The 21,061-nt window shown below is 49.6% G+C and overlaps 1 protein-coding gene across 2 annotated transcripts; it reads left to right on the top strand.

The window, feature by feature from the left end:
- The first annotated feature begins 7,478 nt into the window (after positions 1-7,478).
- On the top strand, positions 7,479-21,061 carry LOC114021011 (zinc finger protein 34). 2 transcript variants are annotated; one of them, XM_037891406.2, is made up of 4 exons: positions 7,479-7,608; positions 9,047-9,173; positions 9,966-10,073; positions 13,255-21,061. In XM_037891406.2, the coding sequence occupies exons 1-4, from the start codon at positions 7,558-7,560 to the stop codon at positions 14,481-14,483; spliced, it is 1,515 nt and encodes a 504-aa protein (XP_037747334.1). In that variant the 5' UTR covers positions 7,479-7,557; the 3' UTR covers positions 14,484-21,061. The 2 variants fall into 2 exon arrangements, with proteins under 2 accessions (XP_037747334.1, XP_037747335.1); XM_037891407.1 differs by lacking the exon at positions 7,479-7,608 and adding an exon at positions 10,576-10,649 and having other exon boundaries at positions 9,050-9,173; positions 13,255-15,433.

Genomic DNA, 21,061 nt, shown 5'->3' with positions numbered 1-21,061 from the left:
GACGATGAGCAGTGTCCAGGGAATTCACCTGCGAGGCAGATTTGGGGTGTGTGTTCTCCTGTTATCACTGTTTATGGGTTATCCCGCATGTGTTCTTTACAATTAGCGAGGTGAGTGGGACAGGTGCCCAAGGTGAGGATCAGGGTACTGCTGTTCTCTGGGGCTAACTTCCTTGGGTGGGGGGACATGTGTGCACAGCCTGGTAAGTCCCTTTGGGGCTGTCTGGATCCCTTGAGTTTCAGGCTTTGACTTAACCCAGGAATCTCTCTCTCCGGGGGGAGGAAGGTGCTCCTCCTGAGGTGGAATGATGTTTCTCCATGTGGGACCAGGGTTCCCTTTGTTCTCTCAGGAAAATGGCAGCCAGCGGCAGCACGGTGAAGGGTCCTAGCAGCTGCTTCTCGCCCCCAGAACTCTGGAGATACTTTGGGAAACATTCTTCAGGTGGGGGGGGGGGATTCTTCTGTCTACAGCAAGCTGATGGAGGCGGGGGAGCTACAGACAGGTTCGTTTTGTCTGCGAAGGGGTCGCTATTGATCACTCCTGACACTTGCTGCGCAGCCTTAGAACCCAGTGGGCTAAATTGGCTGTTGGCTTCAATGGGAGTTGCACCAGCAAAGCTGAGAGGTGACCTGGAGAGAGGCAAGATGATCCAATGGTTAGGCCCCTTGCTTAGGTGTTGAAAGAGCTGGGTTCAAGTCCCGGGTCTGCCAGAGACTTCCTGTGGTGTGACCTTTGGCGAGTCACTTAGCCTCTTTGTTCCTCTATTTCCCCTCTGTATAAGGGGGATAATAGCACCACCCTACCTCCCAGGGGTGTGTGAGGATAAATGCATCAAAGATTGTGGGGTGCTCAGATAATGGGGTGAAGGGAGTCAGACAAGTATCAAAGAGAAACAGGTCTCTTGTAGCTCTTATTTATATTGTTTGATATAGAATTACAACCGGTTTTGCTTTGAACAATTTTTTTTAATCCCATAGGATTGAGGCTGATGTACCCCGGATCAGCAATTTCCTTGATTAGGTTTGTGGTGCTGTATGATTGAAAATGACCATTTGTATTGTTGTTGCTGCCAGTGTTACAAATGTAACAGATTTTATACAAAGTGTCTCACGTAAGCTGTCAATGGAAAAGTTACAGTCTATCAAGTATGATGATCCTGGTTAGATCCATGTATCATCTGTGTACCTGATGTTAGGAATATTGGCTGTCTACCTGTATCTCAAACCTGTGTTGCGTTCCTGGGTGACATCCCCCAGACTGACATCAGGGCTAGACAGCGAGGTGTCCATGGCCCGTTAAGGACACTCCACTCTCACCATGGGCCATTGAAGAAACTCATCCCGCCCAGTAGGCCTTTCCTGTGGATGCCTCAGACAGCGAGGGGCCAGTGGCCGCCCCCTGTCATTCAGCAAACCATGTAAGTACATGTGGTGTGGACATGCGAGCCCGGGATCCATCTTGGGCCAGTAACTTTCCATGCACCTAGGCTGTGGGCTTTGTTTGGGACAGTAAATTTCCATGCACATGGCAGAGGATATAAAAGACACTGGAGACGTCTCCTCTTTCCTGCTCCCGTTCTCTAAAAGGAGCATTCTGAGCTGTGGACTGATGACCTTCCCATCTTTTGGCAGTTACCAGAGAGAGACTTTTGCAAGCCAGGGGTCTGTTCCACCTCTGCTGTGATCCTGATCTATGAACACTGCAAATCTCTTGTATGCATGTGATTCTTTACCCGTCAATAGCTCTTTTAGTAATAAACCCTTTGTTAGTTTATGAAGGATTGGCTGACAGACACATTGACCTGGGTGTAAGTGATCCTTTGGGTTACCCATCTGGTGTAACCCCTCACTAGATTCGACCTGTTTGTCAGGATGGGAGCCAAGGGCTGGAATGCCTCAAGGGGACTGGCTTCTGGTTAATCAGTGTGGTGCTGACGCTCTTTAGTTACTGGTTCGGTGAATCTAATTATAGAGAAAACCACCAGTTTGGGGGGGATTGTCTGCCTTGTTTCTTGCAGTCTGCCCTGAGTGTGGCATTCTCCATGTAGTTCATCCCAGCCACCTGGTCACAATGTTTATTACAATAGCCCAGTGCCAGGCAGTACAAAGGGGACTTTGTATAACGCGGAAGATATAGGGACAATTCCTTGGACAGCTCACACCTAGAGCCCATCGTCCTTTCTGAAATGACAGAGGTGGCTGCTCAGCATGGAATGTTCCTTATTCTCAAAACATAATGAAACTTTCAATAGAGGTTCAGCAAGCATGTGTATAGAACCTCATGGGGACATCAGACCTGGGTTATATTTATAGTAACAGCAGATAAAATAAATCCTTGGTATAACGCAGTGTCAGATGCCTCGTGACTCTTTGTGTTTTCAGTCTGTCATTAAAGCAGGCTGAACTGCATGTTAAACTGTCCAACATCTGATTCGCCACACTCTTTAAAGAGATGCCAAGCCGGAACACCTTCATAAAGGTCAATGGAGTTACACCACTCTTAAAATCCTGAAAAGATCCACCCATCACTCACCTGTATTCCTGGCTGACCAGCTACCTAATAGCGTATTACCATGGTGGTATCTAAACACCTCTGTTAGAAGGAGCTATCAACATGTCTATGTAACATAATAGCCTGTGGTCTGTGAATTCTTGTCTCTCTCTAGCTTCTGGTCAGGGCCGGCTCCAGGCACCAGTGTTCCCAGTTTTTTTCACTGTTTGGGGCAGCAAAAACTGGAGAGCCAGCCCTGCTTCTGGTCCCAGTAGTTGCACAACCCCCATGAGCTAAAAACACCCCGCAGTAGCTGTCAAGTGGGAGATGCCTGCGTTTTTGGTGCTGGAAGCTCTGAGTTCAATCACTGCTGATGTTATTACTATTTAGATTAGAGCAGGGGTGGCCAAACTTACTGACCCTCTGAGCTGCAGACTATAATCTTCAAATGTCTGAGAGCTGGGCACACCTGCCAGGGCTCGGAGCATCTGCCCTGTGGTAGGGTGGTGGGGCTAGAGGCTGAAGCCCCCAGCTCCACCACCATGCCGCAGGGCAGAACCCATGAGCTGTCTGGTAGGTGGAAAATGGTGTGTGTGGGGGGCATGGGATGCTCCCTGAGCCACACTTTAACAGTAAAAGAGCCGCATGTGGTTTGGCCACCCCTGGATTAGAGTATTGCCTAGAGGCCCCTGCTGAGATCGGAGCCCCATCATGCTAAATGCCGCATGCACAGAATGAGAGACAGTCCTTGCTCCAATTACTCACAATGTAAACAGACAAGGTAGACAGAGGAAGGATTCTTATTTTACAGATGGGTACCTGAGACACAGAGACCAAGTGACTTGCCCAAGGTCCCTGGAGTCGGTGGCAGAACTGGGAACTGAACCCAGTTCTCACAAGTACCAGTCCTGCGCCTCAACCCTTCCTGTAGTGTCAGTGGGCAGAGGGGACTGCAACTGGTTACATCTGCAGCTTCTCCCAGCACGTGGCTGCTCCCCCTCGCTCGCCTCTTGAGTGACAGGGGCCTGCATTCCCCCAGCGGCCCCCTTCCCACCACATCCTGCCCTCTCCTTTGCTGTTACGGCCTGGCTTTCTCCCGTCCCCTTCCCATAATCCAGGCTGGAGCTCAGTGTCCCTCCCTTGCTCCGTGTCCAGTGACAGGAAGATTTTGTGGCTGAATTTGCCAGTCTGTGAGACCTGAATGTTTTGGGGTTTGACGGTTTTGACCGACTGGAAGTTTTTGGCGGGTGCCGCTAGCCAGCCCAGCGGACGCTGAGCACCCAGCAGGGTGAGCGACCCACATAGGCAGCTCTGCGGTGAGGCTACAGTGCTGGGAGGCCCTTCACACAGTCAGCCTGGTCCTGCTGCTCCTGCCACAGCAAGGGCATGATTCCAGTTCAGCTCCTGCAACGAATCCTGAACATGGAGCTTCCAGCGCCCGCCCGGACCTCATCGCGGGTGAAAATCTGTTAGGTGTGTCATGCAGGAGGTTCAGCCTAGACGAGCTTAATGGGCCCTTCTGGCTGTAAACTCCGTGGATCTATTACTGTGCAAGTTAAGCCACCCACCTACCCGGCGCGCGGGCTGGATGTAGGTGGAGAAGCCATTGCACAGGCAATGGAAACCCACCAGCTGCACGGGGGGTAATGCAGGGCCGGACTGGCAGACGTGCGGAGCAGCCCCAGATCCAGCTGGTTTAAGTGGGAGTTGTGAGCGTGCAGTGCCTCTGACTCTCAGGTTTGCATGTCCCAGGCTGGGCACCCAAAACCTGAGTGCCCCAAAACTGATGGGCACTTGTGAAAGTTGAAGCCAAAATGTGTTTCTGCATCAGGGATTTCCATTCATGTCTCCCGTGAATACAGTTCTTACAGCGGGTCGCACAGGGTTTGTCGCTGCAGTAGGGTGAGCTCATTGCAGGCTCCCTGCATCCCTCCATTTGCCCCACAAGCTCCCTGCCTGCCCCATATCCCCCAGTTTCAGGAACTCCCTGTACTTTCCTCCAATCTCCCCTCTGCCTGGAGTTCTGTGGGCCCCCTCGCTGCTTCTTCTAGGGTCCCCCTTTCTCCCCCCCGCCAGGGGCTCTGTCCCCCTTTCCCTGTACCAGGTCCCCCCAGTGTCCCCTACTGTACTAATTTCAGTGGAAGAGATTAATATAACCCTGTCATTCACTGCCCAACACGACACACTTTGTTCAGCAAGGTTCGGGGTTTGGTACACAGAGACCGCCACCTGCTTAGCACCAGGGCAAACACCCCATTGAAAAGCCTTTTCACCAGCCAACAAGATAATGCAGGGCCTTTGCATGAATGAAACTCATACCAGCATCGGGCTTTTTAGGTTTAGGGCACTATTTTTATCCGTCTCTCTGGTCACAGACTCACCTCAGTGTTTCAAAATATACATTACTGAGCAGCTAAGCCAGACTCGTATTAGACAGGAGTTAAAAAGGAGGGGGCCAGGAAAGAGAAGAAATAAGTTGGGGAAGGAAAAGAGCACTCAAGGGGGCATAGGTGGGTGACAAAGTCTCACATCCCAGATGGTGGCGGGGATGGAGCTGGAGCTGCTGGTGTCATCTGGGTCCCCCTCTCTGCCCGGTCTGGTCAGGACATCTCTCAGCAGCAGGATGACAAAGGCCCAACGATGACAGAGTAAATCCTGGGGCCCTAGAGGACAGCAGGGATGGCAGCCATGACGGTGACGCTCACTACTTCTTTCAGCCAGTCGTTGTCCCTTCACTTCGCCTCCATTAATGTTCCCCACAGAGTCTTTTCTTGTGAAGAACCTTACAGGGCAGTGATGGGTGGAATAGCCCGTCCCCTCATTAGTTTGTCCACCAATCAGACCTACTTTCCGACACACCAATTTTGGTTCCCTGATTTCCAGTCTCTTGTTTACCAGGCATGATCTTAAACACAGCCTTTGAGTTAGGGCAGGAGGCCTTTTCGTTTGGCCTAATTCAGCCCTGTCCTTTCTGCACCTTTTCCCATCAACATTTTTTGTTCTAGGGGATTGAAACATTCCATAAAATGTTCTCCACTTTCCCACGGTTGAACTCACAATTAGGGGAAATTTGCAGACCCAATAATTACAGCCTCCCTCCTTCCAGGAGTTCAGTGTATTCCCCTCTCCTCCATAGCAGCATCCCCCATTCACTCCCTGTGCCAGGAGCTCTGTCTCCTTTTGTGCCTCCCTTCCCCACTGCCTCAGAACCAGGGTCCTTCAACCTCCTCTGCCACCAGGGCATCTGTGTGCCCCTTTCCCACCTCCATGCCAGGGGCCATCTGCATTTTCCCCTTCCCCCTTCCCCCATGCCCTGCTAGTCCTCTTCCACACACTATTCTTCTTTCTATCCGTGAGTTAAGTCTGTCAAGGTACCAACCAGTTAAACTCTATTAGGGGGTTCCAGAGTAGAAGCTTACAAGCCGTGTTAGTCTGTATTCGCAAAAAGAAAAGGACGACTTGCGGCACCTTAGAGACTAACAAATTTATTTGAGCATAAGCTTTTGTGAGATACAGCTCACTTCATCCGATGAGCAGAGATAAGCAGGTTTTGTTATGCTGACAGGTGTTAATGGGGCCATCAACCAGCTGTTTGATCTCTAGGTGCTGTGGCTCTGCTAAAGAGCTGGCAGGGGCTTCATGTGTTCCTCACTTTCCCCTTTCTGGTTTTCTGATTTCTTCCCAAAATCAATAGGGTCCTGGCTTCTGATGCCTAGAACAGTCCCTGCGATTTTGGAAATGACAGGATGCAGTGTTCCAAAGTTATCGTGTCGTGTGCCTTACAGACAGACAGACAGACAGATGGAGAAATGGTGTTGAGATGAGCCTTCACAAGCTCAGCCAACAAGATAATGCAGGGCCTTTGCGTTAATGAAGCAGGTGGGATAGTTCATAATTCAATGCAACATTAAGGGCCCGGCTGTGCCCAGGGCTCCAGGCTGGCCTTGGGGCAGGGGGAGCAGGAGTCACACCTCTGTAAGGGGATGGGGGAGAGGTTGGGGCACAGTCTCTCCCAAAGCTCCAGGGACCATGCCCATTGCCCCATGCAGCGGTGGTATGCCACAGGGCCGTGTCCAAGGCTATGTTGCAGGGATGAATGCAGAGACGGTTTATGATTGCCACCTACGCGCCCTCTCCCCCCTCTCCTTTTGCATGCCTCTGCATGAGGGGCTTACACACACGTGTGAAGAGCTCTGTGTGGCCAGAGCTCAGTCTCTCTCCCCAACAGAAGTTGGCCCAGTAAAGATATTGCCTCCCCCACCTTGTCTCTCTAATGCAATAAGCGAGTAATTCCCAGCTCGCCCCCGGCTCTGAGTTCTCTGTAACCTCGGCACCCCCCGCATGCGCAGCCAGGTGCGACTCTCTGAACCTGCTCCCCTCCACAGCTCTCAGACTCCTCGCCCCCATCGCTCTGCAGCCGGCAAGACCTGTTTCCTAGACCAGCGGCTCCCAGCCTTTCCAGACGACGGAACCCCTTTCGGAGTCTCATTTGTCTTGCGCACCCCCAAGTTCCACCTCACTTAAAAACGACTTGCTAACAAAATCAGACCTAAAAATAGGAGTGTCACAGCCCCACTCTTACTGAAACATTGCTGGCTTTCTCATCCTGACCATAGGGTTACAAAATAAATCCCTTGCAATATAAATACTGTACTTACATGTCAGTGTCTAGCATACAGAACAGTATACACAAGCCACTGTCTGTATGAAATTTTAGTTTGGACTGACTTCGCTGGCGCTTTTCATGTAACCTGCGGACAACTAGGCAAATCTCTAGACGAGCTGATGTCCCCCCGGTAGATCTCTGCGTCCCCCTGGCTGAGAACCACTGTCCTGTGGGCCAAGCCCTCTGCCCTGGCTGCAGGCGCGGTTCTATAAAGGGCCTTTTCCGGTCCCTGAAACAGCCCGGCGACTTCTGGGTGTGAGCTCCCTCTCTGGCTCGCTCGACTTCCCGTCTCCGGTGGCGGGGCTGGGGCAGGGCTTGGGTCTGCCGGCAGCGAGCCCACGCCAGGGCCCCGGGCTGCAGGGGGGTTTTCCGGCTCTTGCAGCGGCGAGGAGCGGCCCGGCATGCGGGGAGGAGACGCCGAAGGGGCGATGCCAGCCGGGGCCGCTCTGCAGGTAGGAGCCCGGCAGTCAAATGCGCGGCAGCGGGGAGGCACCAGGCCAGGTTCCGGGCCGGTGTGGACGGTTGCTACTTCGGCTGTCAGTGGCCCTGCACCGAGCGGGTCTGGCTGTGGCCCATCGAGCCCTGCCCCGCTTATCAAGGGGCAGATCCCGTTTTCCTCAGCGCAGCCGCCTGGCTGGTCCCCTGGCAAGGCGCTGCCTGTGGCGGAGCATCCTGCTGGAAAGTGGCAGTGGACCCCCCCGGGAGGGGCAGCCAGGACCTGACAGGCCCCCACCAGCCACTTCCCACGGGGCCAGCCTGCTAAGGAGAAGGACGGAAGTGCTGAATGCTCCCCCGCAAAGCGCCTGGCTCTGATGATGTTGGTGGAGGCGTGGGGGGGGGGTTGGGGGGGGGTTAAATAAATGTTCTTTGTTTGTTTCATCCAAATCTGGGCGCCTGCTGAACAGCAAAACTCTCCATTGACAACAGTGGGAGTAAAACGGGGCCTTTCGCTTGCACATAACAAGTTATCTTCCAACTTTTTGTTTGTTTGGGTGTCAGGACCGGAGGCTGCTCCCCACTCGGACATCAGGAGAGGGGGAGACTGTCACCAGAATGGTCCCACACCACTAGGGTGACCAGATGTCCCCTTTTTATAGGGATAGTCCCATTTTGGGGGACTTTTTCTTATATAGGCGCCTATTACCCCCGTCCCATTTTTTCACAGTTGCCATCCGGTCACCCTACACACCACCCTCCAGCGGGCCTGTGAGCTCTCAGTTTCACAGGGCGGTTCTCAGGCTGTATCACACTGCCGCAAAGGTTAGGTATCAATTCAAACCAATAATGTCTAACCAACTAATGTCATGAAACCATTTCAGTCAACATCAGCTTGTTGCAGCCCCTTTTCCTTTGAGAAATCTCAACACTGGCCTTAATCTACCCAGTGCTCTCCCTTCTACCCCGCTCTCTGTTACGAATACTGGAACACTTCCCTTTACCGGTCTTGGTGCAGGGACTGTCTCTGGGTCTGGATAGTGCCTTGCGTAACAGGGCTCCTGTCTCACTTGGAAGAAGCGGAGCAGTGAGCATATTGTAAAATCAATATAGTTCAAAGCCCACGCCTAATAAAGAAACGTAACAAGCCTGCCACAATGCAAAACGTCATAGTGGTTATTTATTACATCTATTACATCTGCATTACACAAAGCAAAACAAATTCAAGATTGCTCTGAAGGAAGCTCTCAAAATAACAACCTACTGTATTTTAGTGGTTAGAGCAGTGGACTGGGAGCCAGGACACCTACCTGCTGTTTCTGCTCTGGTACTGACTCAGTGTATTACTTTGATCAAATAATTTAGGCCAAAACGATATAAAGTGGCCACTGATTTTGGGTGCAGGTGTCAGGAGGTAGCTGCAGAGAAGGTGCTGAGTAACTCTTGCAATTCCAGGTCCCGGTGACATTTGAGGACATTGCCATCTATTTCACCCGGGAGGAGTGGGAGATGCTGGCAGAGTGGCAGAAGGAGCTGTATCGGGACGTGATGAAGGAACATTATGACAATCTGATTTCCCTGGGTAAAAGTCCATTTTCTTCTTATACTCTCTGAGCTTTGCAAAATTCATCCATGTGTTTTAAGGGTGGAGCTCACCTCCAGTCATGCATTTCCTAAATCGCTGGGCCTGTTAGAGTAAACCCCTAAGGAGGGTTTAAAAAACACTGAGCAGCTTTGTTCCTGTCTTCTATTTCCAGCTGTCATGTGTCCTCACAAAAAGCAACCGTATTGTTTTAATCCAGAATGATGTGTATTTTAGATTAAAGGAAAACAGCAACAAGAAAGAACAAAAGGAAAGTCTCCATGAAAGAGCAAAGTGTGTGCGTATAGTCTCTTCTATACACAGCTGCAGCAACTCTGCAGGGGAGGCAGCCATTTTGCTATCAGAGAGGCAGAAGTCTTAGAAACTGAAAGGTGCCATACAAAGGAAAACAAAGCTGTAATGGTTTCAAGCTACATACACCAAGCCCGCTGCAGCCACAGCTTCCTGCAAGCCTGTCCTTCAGAGGACTGGCCTCAGACGTGCAGTGGGGGCCTGGGCTGTAAACAGAAAGTTTGATTTTTAAAAGTGATTTAAGGGCGGGGGAGGGACGTAATTGGGATCTTACTGTAAAGGGTGCATCCATTTCTAAGGAGCAGCTGGATGGTGGAAGGGGGAGTACCTTGATACCTGTGCTTTAAATCCATTCATAATAAACGGTGCCTGCCGCAAAGGGAGGGAACTGGTGTCAAACCATTCACACGGCTTTGTAACAAGCATTCCATGGTGGCAATCCAAACCATAACATCCTCTGATCTACATCCCCACAAATAGGCCATGCAGGCACCACGCCTGATGTGTTATCGCGGATCGAACGAGGGGAAGAGCCGTGGGTCATGGATCAGCAGGAGGAAAGAGAGAGGCTGGAATGCACCTTGCATGGTGAGCAGTTACACCTAAACTGTGTCAGACCTGCTCTGACTATAGACCCCAGAGCTGGGGACAAGTGCCCCTGTCACAGGCTGCTGCCCCAGTCTCTCTCCCGCATTGTTTTTATAAGCAGGGCTGTTCTGGCAAGTGTCAAACCCACAAACATGCATGCCCAGCTCACCCCCTCCACCAGCTGGCTCTTGGGGCCCAGGATCAAGCTGGGGAGCTGGCAGCAGGCAGTACGCTCCCAGGATTAATAGGGGATTTTGGCAGAAATCTTGCTCCAGGTCAGAATCCCAACCAGTCCTACTTCCCAGTGCAGTGTCGGACCTTCCCCCCCACCCCACCCCACCCCCGACTCCACACACAGACCTCCCTGATCACTGGCATTATCACCTCCTGCATGCCTTTCAGAGGCCCTAAAATGGCAGCCTTTTATGTTCTGTCCCAAGGATTAAACCAAGTCACTGCTGGTGCAACTCCACTGAATTTCACTGATTGTCTTGACTCCCAGGCTCTCCAGAACCCTCCAGCCTTTCCCATACCTCTCTCAAAGCATTACCCTGGGGCCGGGCTCCAACCAAAGCAGTAAGTGCCTGAGGATCATAGCAATGTAGGGCTGGAAGGGACCTTGGGGGGTTATCTAGTCCATCCCCTTGTGCTAAGGTGGGACCAAGTAAACCTAGAGCATCCCTGATAGGTGTTTGTCCAACCTGTTTTTAAAACCTCCAGTGAGAGAGATTCCACAGCCTCCCTGAGTAAGGTGTTCTCGTGCTTAACTGTCCTAAGAATTAGAAACATTTCCCTCACAGCAAACCTAAATCTCCCTTGCTGCAAACTAAGCTAATTATTTCTTGTCCTACCTTCTGGGTATATGGAGAACAATTGGTCCCCATCCTCTTTCTGACAACTCTTAACATATTTGAAGACTGTTTAGTTTCCCTCACCTCCCTGCCTCCCAGACTTCTCTTCTCTAGATTAAACATGCCCAGTTCTTTCAACCTTTCCTCAGAGGGCAGGTTTTCTAAATCTTTGATCATTTTTGTTGCTCGGCTCTGGACTCTCTCCAATTTGTCCTTAAGTGTGGCACCCAGAACTGGACACAGTACTCCAGCTGAGACCTCAAGCGTCCTGAGTAGAGTGGAACAATGACCTCCCATGTCTTACATACGACACTCTTGTTAATACACCCCATAATGATATTAGCCTTTTTTGCAACTGTGTCATATTGTTGAATCCTATTCAATTTGTGATCCACTATAACTGCAAAACCCTGTTCTGCAGTAGAGCTACTTAGCCAATTATTTGCCATTTTGTATTTGTGAATTTGATTTTTCCTTCCTCAGTGTAGTCCTTTGCACTTTTCTTCACTGAGTGCCATCTCACTGCTTTCAGACCAGTTCTTCAATTTATCAGGATCATTTTGAATTCTAATCCTGTCCCCCAAAGTGCATACAACCCCTCCCAGCTGGATTTCATCTCTAAATTTTAGAAGCATATTCACTACTCCATTATCCAAGTCATTTAATACAATTATTGAATAGTACAGACCCAGAACAGCCCCTTGTGGATCCTCCCACTTATGATAGAGGTCTATACAATCATGAGTGGTGTGGAGAAAGGGAATAAGGAAAAGTTATTTACTTGTTCCCATAATATAAGAACTGGGGGCCAGCAAATGGAAATTAATGGGCAGCAGGTTTAAAACAAATAAAAGGAAGTTCTTCTTCACTCAACGCACAGTCAACCTGTGGAACTCCTTGCCTGAGGAGGTTGTGTAGGCTAGGACTATAACAGGGTTTAAAAGAGAACTGGATAAATTCATGGAGGTTAAGTCCATTAATGGCTATTAGCCAGGATGGGTAAGGAACGGTGTCCCTAGCCTCTGATTGTCAGAGGGTGGAGATGGATGGCAGGAGACAGATCACTAGATCATTACCTGTTAGGTTCACTCCCTCTGGGGCACCTGGCATTGGCCACTGTCGGTAGACAGGATACTGGGCTGGGTGGACCTTTGGTCTGACCCAGTGTGGCCGTTCTTACATTCTTATGACAGCGAATCATTGATAACTACTCTTTGAGTTCAGTTTAGCCACCAGTTGTGCACCCACCTTATGGTAATTTCATCTGCACAATGTTTCCCTAGTTTGCATATGAGAGTGTCATGTGGGACTGTGTCAGAAGCCTCACTAACGTCAAGGGATATCACATCTACCGCTTCCCCCCTATCCGCTAGCCCAACTTCCCTGCCAAAGAAGGAAATTAGATTGGTTGACATGATTTGTTCTTGACAAATCCATATTGGCTGTTACTTACATTATTATCCTCTAGGTTTGTACAAATTGATTTTTTAATAATTTGTTCTGCTACCTTTCTGGATATCGAAGTTAGGCTGACTGGTCCATAGTTCCCCAGGCCCTCCTTTCCCCACCTTTTTAAAAATAGGTACTATGTTCACCTTTCTCCCGTCCTCTAGGTCCTCACCCGTCCTCCATGAGTTCTCAAAGATAATCCCTAACGTTTCAGAGAGTGCTTCAACTGGTTCCTTAAGTACCCTAGGGCAGTGGTCCCCAAACTTTTCAGGGTCGCAGCCCCCTTTGCCCCTGTCCACCCCCCTGGAGCCAGGGCCGGGAGTGGGGCCGTGGCTCCTAGGGTAGGGTATGTGGACAGGGGTAAGGGGGCTGAGATTGGGGCCACAGCTGAGGGTGGTTCCGGGACCAGGAACAGGGCCTGGGCCGGGTGCAGAGCCACGGCCAGGTGCGGGGCTGCGGCTGGAGGCGGGGCTCGAGCAGAGCTGGGAGCAGCACGGGGCTGGGTGGTGCTCCCTCCCTGCCCCCCCTGGGAGTTGGCCTGGGCCCCGCCGCTCCCCTGAATTTTCCTTCATGTCACAGTTTGGGCACCTCTGCCCTAGGGTGAACTTCATCAGGCCCTGCTGACTTAAATGCATCTAACATCCAAATATTCTTTAACCTCTTCTCTCCCTATTTTAGCCCAAGATCTTTCCCCTTTATCATAAACATTAATTGTGTTAAGCATCTGCTCACAATTGACCCTTGTAGGAATGTCCCATTTTTAGAGGTATCCCCTGTCCTTGCGGATGAGATGATTCTGCCATAGAAACCCCTCCCCCACTGCCTAGGAGCAGTGGTGTTGTCAGCAAAACATGAAGTAATGTCTGGATTCTCCTCTCCAGAGGGTGCAGGCCTGAGCAGAACTGAGCAGCAGCAGCAGGAGGAAGGTCCTGAGAACTTGGAGCCACACGGGACTTTACCGAGTAGGTCGGAAGAGAGAGTTTTCCAGAGCCCCGAGTGGGAAGAAACTTTCCAGAGGCAGCGCAGGTCGCTGAGGCTGCAGCCGATCTTGGCGGGGAATGAGCCAGCTACCCCAAGGGACTGCGAAAGGGGTGGCCAGGAACCTCCGAGGCTCCCTGCGCAGGGAAGACCAAAGACAAGCCAGAGCCCAGCTACGTGTCACATGTGTGGACTCAGCTTCAAGGGAGAGAGAGACCTTAGCAGACACAAACGCAGCGTCCACAAGATAAAGGATCCACACCAGTGCCAAGTGTGTGGGAAGTGCTTCCGGCTACGGCAGGACCTCCGGAGGCACCAGAGGATCCACACGGGGGAGAAGCCCTATCTCTGCACTCACTGTGGGAAGAGGTTCAGCCAGACCGCCAATCTCTGCACTCACAAGAAGATGCACAGGGGGGAGCGGCCGTACCCCTGCACCACCTGTGGCAAGAGCTTCCGGCAGAAGCAGCAGCTGGTGTCGCACAGCCGGATCCACACGGGGGAGCGGCCCTACCCCTGCACGCAGTGTGCCAAGAGCTTCCGCTGGAAGCAGGCGCTCAGGGTCCACCAGAAAACCCACGTGGGAGAAGGTGGCTCTGAGGGGAGCCAGGCCAAAGGGCGGATCTTCACCTGCCCCAAGTGCAAGGCCGTCTTCGCTCACAGGCACGACTTCCTAACGCACCGGCGAGCGCACGCCAGCGAGCGGACCTACCAGTGTGCCGACTGCGGGAGGTGCTTCAGACAGCGGCAGCAGCTGATTCCGCACCGCCGGATCCACACCGGGGAGCGGCCCTACAGCTGCCCGCTCTGCGGGAAGAGCTTCCGGCGCAGGCAGGAGCTGACCACGCACCAGAGAATCCACACGGACGAGAGGCCCTTCCACTGCCCCGAGTGCCCGCTCAGCTTCAGGGAGAAGCAGAAGCTGAGGAGACACCAGAGAATCCACACAGGCGAGAGGCCCTATGCCTGCTCGGAGTGCGAGAAACGCTTCCGGCAGAAGCAGCAGATGGTGTCCCACCTCCGGATCCACACGGACGAGCGGCCCTATGCCTGCTCAGAGTGCGGGAAACACTTCCGGCGGAAAGACTCCCTCGCCAAACACCAGAGAACCCACCAAAGGGCGCAGACATAGGGCTTGTCTACACTACCACTTAAGTCAATGTAACTGAGTTGCTCGGGGATGTGAAAAAGCCCCCCCCCCCACACATACACACAAGCGACGCAAGTTACATCGACTTAGCATGGTGTGGACAGCGCTTTATGTCGGCGGGAGACACTCTCTCACCGACATAGTTTCCTCCTCTCGTTGAGGTGGAGTAATTACGTCGACGGGCGAGCGCTCTCCTATGGCACAGTGCATCTTTGCCGTACGCGCTACAGCGGCGCATGGTAGCGTAGACTAGACCATAGTCAATGCAGTCGTCCTGCCCCAAACTCCCTCCTCACTTCCCCCATGGAGGGGAAACTGCTTCCGCAGGGACTTGGAGAAACCACCCCCGGAGCCATCACCCCTTCATAGCTCCCGGCAGAGAACGGAGGGGAAGAAACACTACAGACACACTCCACCCCGGAGAAGGTGAAGGAGCTTCACCTCCATTCCCTCAAAGGGTCCAGGCAGCCACAGTCTCACAGCACTTATTGTTTCTTTGATGTATTTGAATCATTATAGAGGGCCTTGTCCTTCCTGTGAACCCCCATAAAGCCCTTCTGTTCTCTCCTCTGTGTAGTTGTCCTAGGACAGGCAGGATTTCCGAGCTCTCTGTATTTCACCGGCCCTGTAAAGGGCAGGACGGTTGGGTGTATGTGAGGTGCCCTGTGTGGTGGGAGAGGCATATGCAGGTGAAAACCATGACATGGTGCAGTAGTTTAATGGATTCATGGCGCTGAAGGCCAGAAGGGACCATTAGATCATCTAGTCTCACCATCTGTCTAGCACAGGCCATTCAGTTTCACCCTGTTACCCCTGTATTGAACCCAGTCACTTGTGTTTGACTAAAGCATCTTCCAGAAAGGCAACTGTGATGCCGACAGACCCCAGTCATCGGCGGGCGGGATTGAACCAGGGACCTCTGGAGCTTAGTGCATGAGCCTCTACCACATGAGCTAAAAGCCAACTGGCTGCTAGCTAAGGCTGTAGAGCAGACTCATTAATTGCTCTCTTTCTAAGTGGTCTAGGTGCCACTAGATGGGACACAACACCACACCCAAGAGGTGTGTGGGTTACACAACCAGTCCTGATCAAGAGATGGAGAATCCACTCTTTTTGCTGGTAGTTTGTTCCGATGGTTATTCACCCTCACTGTTAGAAACATGTGCCTTATTTCTAACTTGCATTTGCCTGACTTCAGCTTCCAGCTCTTGGTTCTTGTTGTGCCTTTCTCCACGAGATGAAAGAGCTCTGTAGTGCCTGGCATTTTCTCCCAGTGAAGGTACTTCTATATTGTGATCATAGAATATCAGGGTTGGAAGGGACCTCAGGAGGTCATCTAGTCCAACCCCCTGCTCAAAGCAGGACCAATCCCCAACTAAATCATCCCAGCCAGGGCTTTGTCAAGCCTGACCTTAAAAACCTCTAAGGAAGGAGATTCCACCACCTCCCTAGGTAACGCATTCCAGTGTTTCACCACCCTCCTAGTGAAAAAGTTTTTCCTAATATCCAACCTAAACCTCCCCCATTGCAACTTGAGACCATTACTCCTTGTTCTGTCATCAGCTACCACTGAGAACAGTCTAGAGCCATCCTCTTTGGAACCCCCTTTCAGGTAGTTGAAAGCAGCTATCAAATCCCCCCCTCATTCTTCTCTTCCGCAGACTAAACAATCCCAGTTCCCTCAGCCTCTCCTCATAAGTCATGTGTTCCAGTCCCCTCATCATTTTTGTTCTCCTCCGCTGGACGTTTTCCAATTTTTCCACATCCTTCTTGTAGTGTGGGGCCCAAAACTGGACACAGTACTCCAGATGAGGCCTCACCAATGTCGAATAGAGGGGAATGATCACCTCCCTCGATCTGCTGGCAATGCCCCTACTTATACAGCCCAAAATGCCATTGGCCTTCTTGGCAACAACAGCACACTGTTGACTCATATCCAGCTTCTCGTCCACTGTATCCCCATAGGTCCTTTTCTGCAGAACTGCTGCCTAGCCATTCGGTCCCTAGTTTGTAGCGGCGCATGGGATTCTTCCGTCCTAAGTGCAGGACTCTGCACTTGTCCTTGTTGAACCTCATCAGATTTTTTTTGCCCAATCCTCTAATTTGTCACCCTCTGTATCCTATCCCTAACCTCCAGCGTATCTACCTCTCCTGCCAGTTTAGTGTCCTCTGCAAACTTGCTGAGGGTGCAATCCACACCATCCTCCAGATCATTTATGAAGATATTGAACAAAACCGGCCTGAGGACCGACCCTTGGGGCACTCAACTTGATACCGGCTGCCAACTAGACATGGAGCCATTGATCACTACCCGTTGAGCCCAACAATCTAGCCAACTTTCTATCCACCTTATAGTCCATTCATCCAGCCCATACTTTAATTTGCAGGCAAGAATACTGTGGGAGACTGTGTCAAAAGCTTTGCTAAAGTCAAGAAACAACACATCCACAGAACCAGTTATCTCGTCATAGAAGGCAATTAGATTAGTCAGGCATGACCTTCCCTTGGTGAATCCATGCTGACTGTTCCTGATCACTTTCCTCTTGTGTTAGTGCTTCAGGATTGATTCCTTGAGGACCTGCTCCATGATTTTTCCTGGGACTGAGATGAGGCTGACTGGCCTGTAGTTCCCAGGATCCTCCTTCTTCCCTTTTTTAAAGATGGGCACTACATTAGCCTTTTTCCAGTCGTCCGGGACTTCCCCCGATCGCCATGAGTTTTCAAAGATAATGGCCAATGGCTCTGCAATCACATCCGCCAACTCCTTTAGCACTCTCGGATGCAGCGTATCCGGTCCCATGGAGTTGTGCTCGTCAAGCTTTTCTAAATAGTCCTGAACCACTTCTTTCTCCACAGAGGGCTGGTCACCTCCTCCCCATGCTGTGCTGCCCAGTGCAGTAGTCTGGGAGCTGACCTTGTTCGTGAAGACAGAGGCAAAAAAAGCATTGAGTACATTTTTTTCCACATCCTCTGTCTTTAGGTTGCCTCCCTCATTCAGTAAGGGGCCCACCCTTTCCTTGACTTTCTTCTTGTTGCTAACATACCTGAAGAAACCCTTCTTGTTACTCTTCACATCTCTTGCTAGCTGCTCCTCCAGGTGTGATTTGGCCCTCCTGATTTCACTCCTGCAAGCCCGAGCAATATTTTTATACTCTTCCCTGGTCATTTGTCCAATCTTCCACTTCTTGTAAGCTTCTTTTTTGTGTTTAAGATCAGCAAGGATTTCACTGTTAAGCCAAGCTGGTCGCCTGCCATATTTACTATTCTTTCTACACATCGGGATGGTTTGTCCCTGTAACGTCAATAAGGATTCTTTAAAATACAGCCAGCTCTCCTGGACTCCTTTCCCCCTCATGTTATTCTCCCAGGGGATCTCCTGCCCATCAGTTCCCTGAGGGAGTCAAAGTCATGTCACTTCTCAATCTTCTTTTTGATAAGCTAAACAGATTGAGCTCAAAGTCTTCCATTGTAAGGCATTTTCCCCAGCCCTTGAATCCTTTTTCTGTCTGTTTTCTGCACCCTCTCTAATTTTTCAACATCCTTTTTAAAATGTGGGCACCAGAACCGGATGCAGTATCCCAGTACTAGCAGTCTCCTCAGTGCTGAATACAGAGGTAAAATCACTTCCCTACTTCCCTGTTTGCACACCCAGGATCACGTTAGCCCTTTTTTGCCACAGCATTGGACTGGGAGCTCGCATTGAGTTATTTGTCCACTAGGACTCGAAAACTTTCCAGATTCATTGCTTTCTGGGACAAGTCCCCTATTCTGTAGGGGTGGTCTGCATTCCTTGTTTCTAGATATATAACTTTGGGTACTTGTGGCACCTTAGAGATTAACCAATTTATTTGAGCACAAGCTTTCATGAGCTACAGCTCACTCACGAAAGCTTATGCTCAAATAAATTGGTTAGCCTCTAAGGTGCCACAAGTACTCCTTTTTCTTTTTGCAAATACAGACTAATACGGCTGTTACTCTGAAACCTGTCATAACTTTGGGTGTGGCTGTATTAAAATGCATTGTGTTTGAATGGACCCATTTTACCAAGCAATCCAGATTGCTCTGTATGACTGCCCTGTCCTCCTCATTATTCCACACTCTGCTAATTATTGTCACCCACAAATTTGATCATCAGTGATTTTATATTTATGTCCAGATCCCTGAGGAACATGTTAAATAGCACTGGGCCTTGTGCCAATCCCTACAGAACCCCACTAGAAACACTCCCCTTCAGTGAGGATGATTCACCATTGACAACTGCTTTTTGAGCTCTGTGAGCTTGTCAGTTCTTAATCCTTTTAACTGGTGTTTTATGGCTATCGTACAGTGCTAATTTTGTAATCAAATGTCATGTGGTACTAAGTCAACCCCCTTACAAGTCTATTATATGTAGAATTAACTTTGTCAACCAAACATGTAATCTCATCGGAAAATGACATGGTTTTTTAACAAGACTTATTTTCCATAAAACCATCTTGAGTGGAATTAATTATATTCCTACTATTTAATTCTTTATCAACTGACTCTTGTATCAGCTTTCCCATTATTTTGTCCAGGATTCACATTAGGCCACCTGGCCTGTAGTGCCCCAGGTCATCCTACTTGCCTCTTTTGAATATTGGCACAACGTTACCACTCCTCCAGTCTTCTGGAATTTTCCTGGTATTTCAAGATTTATTAAAAATTAACATCAGCGGACCAGACTTAGGTCTCTTGGGTGCAAGTTATTTAGGCCTGCTTATTTTAAAATGTTTATCCCTAGGAGATATTGTTTAACATCCTCTTTTGGTTACTAATGGATTGCAAAGTACTCCATCATCCTCATATGATATGAGTACATCATCCTGCTTCTTTCCAAATACAAAACAGAAATATTTATTAACACTTCTGCCTTTTCTGCATCGTTATTAGCCATTTTACCATCTCCATCTAGTAATGAGCCTATACTATTGCTAGAATTTCTTTTGTTCTTAATACACTTAAACTCCTTATTGTCCTGATTCGTGCCAGCTATGGATGTTTCCCAAATGTTTCTAGCTTCCCTTATCAATTTTCTACACTTCATAACTTCTAATTTGCATTGATTGCTATCTAGTCCCCTTTTTTCCATTTGTTATACTGTATTTTGTTGGCTGCCTACTATTCACCCCTGAACCAGGATGGCCTTTTAGCCAAAATCGTCGTCTTTCTTGATTGTAGAATTGTGGCTTTTTGGCCAACTAATAAACTCTCTTCTTAAAGAACTCCCAATTTTCCTTCACGCTTTTCTATCTAAATTTTTCATCACAATCAATTTCCTTTAGTCTAGGGAAAATTAGCCCCTTTGAAGCACCAAGCATATATATTACTAGTTGGGACTGTAATGTGCATGACCAGGTGATCTTATTGTTCCCCTCATCCCCACATCTCCATCTTCCCTCCTATTGTTTTTTATACTTTATATTTTGTTTCCAATTCGATTGCAAGCTCTTTGGGGCATGGACTCTCTCTGTTTGCATAGCCCTATGCAAACAGCGTGGCCCTGATCTGGACTCCAGCCTCTGGGTGCTACCACCTTACAAATAATAATAATGAAAAGATGATTTCTCCAATGTAATCTGGAGGTCAACGCTCATTTGACAGAAAGCGTCAGTCTGGCAGAGCTGTGCAAAACTGGTGAAAAATGTCTCTCTGAAATCTTGCAGAAACATTTTTGTGTTATCTTGGGCCTCTTTTATTTCACTTTTCCACTCATCCAGATCATGCCTAAATATTGCTTTTTCTTTCATAAAATTTAAAAAATGTTTTAAAACCTTTCTGTTCTATCCCACCATCTGAAACTCTCATCTGTGCTCCAATATTCTCCAATCCTGATTACCACAGTCTTCGTTTCCACAACACCTTATTGGCCCTTTCCAATTCATCCAAAAGGCAGCTGCTTTGGGCCGGGAAGCCATGGAGGAAAGCACTGTCTTCGCTTCTGGAAATGATCACGAAATTGCCAGAGTACTCCTTAAATATTAAAATACAGGCCTTGCAAGGAGCTTTTCATAGTGGACAGGCTTTTGGGAGTGCCTATAAATTGTTAAATCCTGGAGCTGCAGGAGCATGAAGTAAATATGCCTCAGCTACTTCTGGAGAATAAGACAAGTGACGACAGCAGCTTGAGAGAGTGATTCTAGATGGGTGGCCAGCTAGTGAAAGGTCAGGAAGTTCCAAGCATTTAATGTTGTTGGAATCAAAGAGATGAAGTTGTTGCATGTGACTGGATTCTGTACAGAGGACACCATGCTAAGCATACTCAATACCGTCCATCTGGGCAGTGAGTAGTGTCAGAGTAGAGCCTGATGTAGCTTGTCTGGTCTGACCTCCATCTAGATCGTAAATTTACGAGCTGGCTGTATTCATGGGGGTTTTGGGGTGATCTGTTTTATTTGTGTTTGATCTTCAAAAGGAAAAAAATAGGAAGATTAACAGTGCCCCTGAAATCAGCAGATCCTGATGCTTGTCATGTATCATGCCATGTATTCTCTTTTGTACTCGAGTGGGGCTAGGAAATAAAAATCGGGCTCTTACCAGCA

Source organism: Chelonia mydas, chromosome 2, assembly GCF_015237465.2.
Source record: "Chelonia mydas isolate rCheMyd1 chromosome 2, rCheMyd1.pri.v2, whole genome shotgun sequence".
NCBI classification, from domain to species: domain Eukaryota; kingdom Metazoa; phylum Chordata; order Testudines; family Cheloniidae; genus Chelonia; species Chelonia mydas.
This window is presented reverse-complemented; position numbering and strand designations above follow the sequence as displayed.